Source organism: Colletotrichum godetiae, assembly GCF_030913485.1.
Source record: "Colletotrichum godetiae strain CBS 193.32 chromosome Unknown BDP55scaffold_70, whole genome shotgun sequence".
NCBI classification, from domain to species: domain Eukaryota; kingdom Fungi; phylum Ascomycota; class Sordariomycetes; order Glomerellales; family Glomerellaceae; genus Colletotrichum; species Colletotrichum godetiae.
Window position 1 is genome coordinate 213,531 of NW_026851318.1, and position 6,000 is coordinate 219,530.

At 53.0% G+C, this 6,000-nt stretch overlaps 2 protein-coding genes across 2 annotated transcripts; one reads left to right on the forward strand and one right to left on the reverse strand.

The window, feature by feature from the left end:
* Positions 1–340: 340 nt before the first annotated feature.
* BDP55DRAFT_564672 (short chain dehydrogenase) lies at positions 341–1,252 on the reverse strand (the record flags this gene model as incomplete). The annotated part of the gene is made up of 1 exon (XM_060570350.1): positions 341–1,252. The coding sequence occupies one exon, from the start codon at positions 1,250–1,252 to the stop codon at positions 341–343; it is 912 nt and encodes a 303-aa protein (XP_060423481.1).
* Positions 1,253–2,584: 1,332 nt separating this feature from the next.
* BDP55DRAFT_681960 (uncharacterized protein) lies at positions 2,585–3,992 on the forward strand. Its single transcript, XM_060576242.1, has 3 exons — positions 2,585–2,835; positions 2,912–3,839; positions 3,962–3,992. The coding sequence occupies exons 1-2, from the start codon at positions 2,727–2,729 to the stop codon at positions 3,700–3,702; spliced, it is 900 nt and encodes a 299-aa protein (XP_060423482.1). The 5' UTR covers positions 2,585–2,726; the 3' UTR covers positions 3,703–3,839; positions 3,962–3,992.
* The last annotated feature ends 2,008 nt before the right edge of the window (positions 3,993–6,000 follow it).

Below are 6,000 nucleotides of genomic sequence, written 5' to 3' on the forward strand. Positions count from 1 at the left end.
TCTCTCAAATACGGAAGCTTGGCTTTCAGGTCTATTCGATGTTCATCCAAGGTACTGGAAGAAACGAGTACTGGCCTTGCCCCCATCTCTAACAGCCGACCTTGGGGTATTCTCGGCCGGGGTCGATACCGGATCGGACTGGCACTTTTGTATCTCGCAGCCAATGAATATAAAGTGTTGGACCATTCACAAAAGAAAGAGCCTGAAAGAAAGTTGAGGTTTGTGGCTGAAGAAATCAATTCCGCACTCTCTGGAGGTTTGCGTGCCTTTGGGTGAACCAATTATTAAAACATCAACTCTGTGAATAACATCCAAACAAGCAGCCCGCACCTACAATCAGTCAAGCAATGGTTTCCGCATGTCCCTTGAGCTCCTTCTGAATCCACCCAAAAACATCCTCTTGAAGCCTGCGATCCTGGCTGAGCTTCGATCCAGACTCGGCTTTGGCAATAGGTCCGTAGTATTGTCCGCTCTTGGCGTCGGGGCTCGCAGCTGCCCAGATCTGTGATAAGGCGCCCTTTTCCACCGGCGTTGCGAAGAAGATGGCTGCGTATAAGAAAGGCTTGAGGAAAGTGCCTGTGGATGCATGGTGAAGATTGGTGGCGACCATGCCTGGGTGAACTGGTATGATCTTGACCTGTTTCTCTCGTTCTGCCAAAGCCTTGGCATAATGAAGGTCGGCAAGCTTTGATAACGTATATCGCTGGGTAGTGGCTCGGTGGGGCATCGTTGTTCGGATTTCGTCAAAGTTGTAGATATCGCTCGGTGCTCGGGCATGCGCAGCTGAGGAAAGCATGACAACGCGTGTCTCTCGATTGACCTTGGCAGTTTTCCTTAAAATAGGGAGCAAAAGCTGAGTAAACAGCGCCGGGCCCATGACATTGGTTCCAAACTGAATCTCGTATCCTTCCGTTGACAGACCCTCGGGAGTCATCATAATGCCGGCATTGTTGACGAGTATGTCCAACCTGGATTCTTTGCTCAGGAAGTCGGCCGCTGCAGCCTTGACGCTGTCGAAAGATGCCAGGTCGAGCTTGAGGAAGGTAATGTTCGTCGTCTTGGGGTTTTCTTCCTTGAGCGTTTGGATGGCCTTTTCGGCTTTGTCTTTGGATCGGGCCGCAAGGTAGATTCGGGCTGGGTTATGTTTGCTGAGCTGTCGTATTGTCTCGAAGCCTAGGCCAACATTTCCTCCAGTCACGATAATGACCTGATCACGAAGATCAGGGATGTCTTTGGCAGTGAACGCGGCCATCTTGGAGCGAAGTGAGAGGAAGGTTCGAGCGTGGGTGTTGATTCGTGGAAGGTAGAGAGACTGTTGATATTAGCTGAACTCAAAGATGGACGGGAAGGAAAGAGGAGGTTTAATACACTGATCAGAGGAGAAGCCGAATATGAAGAAGGGAGTCCTAGTGCGCGGTAAAAGGTGCCATGCGGAAGCTTTGAAGAGTCCGAAGGTGCAATGCTTGATAAGCTAGCCAAACGGGTTGATCTGGGGCGTAAGCAAGCCATTGGAGAAGGACAGAAATATCTTGGGCCAAAGATAATGAGGCGGCGTGGATGTGTCTTTTGCAAAGTCCAGTCTCGACCTTGGATTCATGACCATAAATGGTTTGAGGCTCTGGTAACCAGCTCGCGACTTCCTTGTTGCTTACACCCCTGTCGGGCAGTTCTGTTCTGGACTTGGAACTGCCCAACGTACCTTACCTTCCTTTCAATGGAAGTAAGAGGTACTGTACGTAGGTCTGTACCTATAAAGTCGGGAGCCCGGTTGGGTAGGTACATAGCCGGGAGTTCGGCGTTTGTTTAGGCCGGACCAATGTCCATCTCGGTGAGGTCCCGTCGGATCCCCGGACCTTTTTGACTTATCATGATCATGCCATCGTTCCATAAGGCAGCTTACCTCGCTCAGAATAATGGTGTCCTGTGGCTTAAAGCATTTCCGTTCTCCATGTCCTAGACATCACAGATGCTGTCGGCTCTGAGATTTCCGTGGCCGCCCTCGGAATCTCAATCTTCAGGCTGCGACGAGTCTCTATGACTTAGGTAGTCTCCGAGGCAAATCGACTCCTATCAGCATGTAGTCAGGGGGAAAACCATTCCGCTGCGGAGCGTGCTGTAGTTATCTCCGAAAGTCCTTAATCAAAACCCAGACATTAACCAGTGGCAGACTCGCTACTTCGAGAGTCAGGTTAGATGCGTGGAGTTACCATGGCTTGCGGACTTTTAACGGTTGACGGGGGGGTTTCTATCGAGAACTTCACCATAGGTCGCTGTGCGGAGATCGTCATTTCCTAGCGCACAGCAGCTAATCTTCTGAAGTTTGACGGCGAACTCCCGCGTCGTGACGTACAGCCCATGGTGGATGACTCGTGAGTTCTTCGGCCTTGGACAGAATGTAAAGGCAAAAAAGAGCCTTTCCAGCAGGTCGTCGACCGAAGTGACCAAACTACAACCAGCCTAGCACGGATTTGATGGTTCCTCTTTTGCCACCAACACTGAAGATGAACGAATGACAGGCTTTCCATTCAAGCCCCATCGACAGGGGAGTAAGCAATCTATTTCTGTGACACTGCACGTCCCACTGGGCCTCTGGGTTCAGTAGGTTCGTCCCAGCTGACAAGGGAGTAAGCAAACTATTAATCCCCCATGAGACCACAACTCTGAAAGAACATCCATCGTCTACGAAAAAAAAATCAGCACGCGAGTTAAGGGAACATCAAATTTAGATGGATTTCCGACAAGTAGAAGCACCGGATGATGCTGACGATTGGACGGGCGTGGCGAGCGCCGCCGAAAGAAGGAGACGACAGAACCGGGTCCATCAAAGGGCCTACCGTAGGTCCATTCGACAACCGGGCTGTCAAACGTGCCCCCTCGTTAGCGAAGATTGCTGACAAGACAATTCGATTAGGCCAAAAGAGACATATGAAGCGCATCGCACTCAGCAGCACTGCACCTCAATCTGCTGCAGAACCCCGAGCCGAGACATCTCTTGTTCCAGCTGCAGCGCCTAACAAGCGGAGACCCACGACTCCGTCGCAGATGCAGGAGATGCTTGGGATATACTACTTGCTCAGGTGTTCAGGCATACGCGAGAACGTCGCCGAATTCCTTCAAAGAGCCTCTTCGAATTGGACCTTGGGGGCCCCCACACCCCGAGACCTCCCTGCTCTTACGAGGCTCAATGCATTCGACGCGCTGGCGAGAAATGCACTGGTACTAGGCATTCCCGTAGACTTGATCGAGAGTGACGATGGCGACTCTCTCTTCATATATCAAGGCCCGGCGCGGCCTGGGTCATCTCACGAGGTCCTTCCGCCCCATCTCTCGCCGACAGCGCTGCAGAGGACTGTGAAGCATCACCCATGGCTGGACCTATTCCCAATACCGAAGATGAGAGATAACATACTTCGTGCCATCGAAGCGGGCGATGTAGATGAAGATGAGTTGTGCAACGCTTTGGTATGCGATCTCTTGGACTTGGATTCGCCCTCCAAGTCATCGCTTGTCATATGGGGGGACGCTTGGGACTTGAGTGGCTGGGAGTTGGGTCCGGAGTTCTTTAGAAAATGGGGCGGGCTACTTCAGGGCTGTCCTGAAGTGCTCGTTGCTACCAACTACTGGCGACAAAAGAGAGGCGTAGGGAAGATAAGGGAAATCTGCTCGGGTGACTCTCCGGTGTCAAATATAACACAATTATGAGACGGTCGTTCCCATCATCATTCTCGGTAGGAGCCTGCGGATCCAGCACAGACGGTGGGAGCAGCTTCGAGGGCCATATTTCTAACAGCTCGTACCCAATCGATGTGTTCGTCGTGGCTAGCGTCAACGTTGCCGGTGTAAGTGAGTTCACGTCTTCTCCAGAGCGATGATCTGCTGGCTGTAGGTCTTCGTCGTAGACGGCAGCCAGACATGAAGCTTTCGACATTGGGAAGATCAGCCCACAGCTGACCCGAGCCAGTGCAGCCAGTAACGGAATCGGCTTGAACCAGATTGCAAGATACGGAGGCGTCAGCCACAGGTGGCGATCATGTCTACTCCACTTAGCTCGCGTGCAAAGCTGGCCGAGCGCCGTGGCTGCGTGTCCAGAGTCGTGGACGGAAGCGGGAACTTTGTGGTACTTGGCCCGCCACTTTCCCATACTGATGAGCACAACTCCGAAATCGAGCAGCTCAGCTTCCGGGGTTAGTGCTCGGCAGGGTGTTGTCAGGCCGTTCTCGAAACGATCACACCGCTGGTCCCGGGTGAGGTTGTCCGACCCGGCCACATCCGCATGCTTCAGTCTGCGCTGACACAGAGCTCAGACTAACAATGTCAACAGAGTGCTCCTCGGCAATGACCAACCTAAAAGTGTCTAATTCATCTTGACTAGTGACATAGACGATAAGCATGTAGCCAGCCCTGCTGTAAGAAGAACTGATGAGTAGCCCAGTGTGTCACTTCTGCCGCGTCGGGGATGTTCAGAGAGCTACTCAAGATATGCGTAAAAATATTGACCTTGATAATTAGCGGCTGAAAAGAACTTTGAAGTTTGAGGTTGATTTTCCTCCTGTTCACGCATGGCAAAGCTCGAACAATGACTCCTCGCTAGGTGGTATTCTTTATCCCATGTAAAACTAGATGGTCTGCGAGAGAGTTACCATCTCTCACAAGTTTACAAGTCCTAAAATCCATGAATAACAAACGCAAACATCAACTCCGCTGTTGTAGTTGTTGACTTCCTCGGCAACCTTCTCACCCGACTCGATCAAGTCCGTCGTCCAGGAAACGTGGTTATTGGCCTAATTCTTGGCTTCATGGAGGGCACTCAGATATCTGTCGAGGTTGGCTCCAGCGTGTTGCCTTCGGCCCGTCCGTTGAAAGCGTTGATGAAAATCATGTTCTCCTGACCTAAGGGGTTGGAATCAGACTTGATACGACGCATGAGGTCTCTGATACCACCTGTGTATGCGAAAACGTCGTTAGCTCTTTACATGTCAACTTGATTTGGAGGAGCAGCTGGCCACTTACTCTTTCATAGGTCTGGATAAGTCAAGACAGTGGCAGATGTACCACCGTCTGTTGCATGACGAGGTGAGTTCTCTTAGGTCACAAGAGCACCACGGCGGTCAACTTCCCTCTCGCCTAATTTTTCTTGGCATCTGCTGTTAGTGAATGAGTGAGCCTACCACCAAATTACTAACAGCCGAAAACTCTTCACCTCCCCTTGCCGGAGCCCGCATCCGCGATGGCCTCACAGCCGCCGTCGGGCACCGGACTGATGTCGGCCGACCAAGCCGACCCCGAACCAGGCTCCGGGACACCTCCGGAGCCGAACCCCACCTCAAGAGCTAAGCGACGCCGCGACGTCGAGGCACAGCCGACCCGGCCCAGCCTAACGGGAAGCCAGCTTGATGCCACCACCGACGCCCCTACCTCGGCCGAGGGGCCCGCAGCCTCTACCGCATCTGCTCCGAGCGGATCTGCCACAGGGTCCGTCTTGACAGCCCTTGCAGAAGAAGCTAGACAGTACGAGGCACGGAAAGACGTCTTTCTGACCATTGCACGGTCCGTCGACAGCGTTGTCGCCAGCTTTGACGGTTCTAGAAAGCAGATCGCGAAAGAAGCCACTGCCTATGTCATTCAAACCCTCAAGAGACTGATCAATCACGAGACAAGCCCAATAGCGGCCCGGAGTTGGGCGGCTGTCGTCGCACCGATGGCGGGCAACACCACTGCGGCGACCCGGAGCGGCCAGAGCTGCCAGAGCTCTGCCCGCCCGAAGGCCACACTCCCCGCCGAGGATCAGCCGCAGGCGCAGCCGAAGGAGGACCTCCGCATCTTTGCCCGCGTCCCGGAAGAAAGCTTAGCGGCCGCTCGGAAGATCGCACCGTTCGCCGTACGACAGATCGTCTGTAAGGCCGTTGGCCTGGGGCTAGCGGACCTTCCCCACGTCTACCATATCAGCACAGGTTACTCTCTGAAGCCGCGAAACAAGCAAATACAGGAAAGACTACTTGC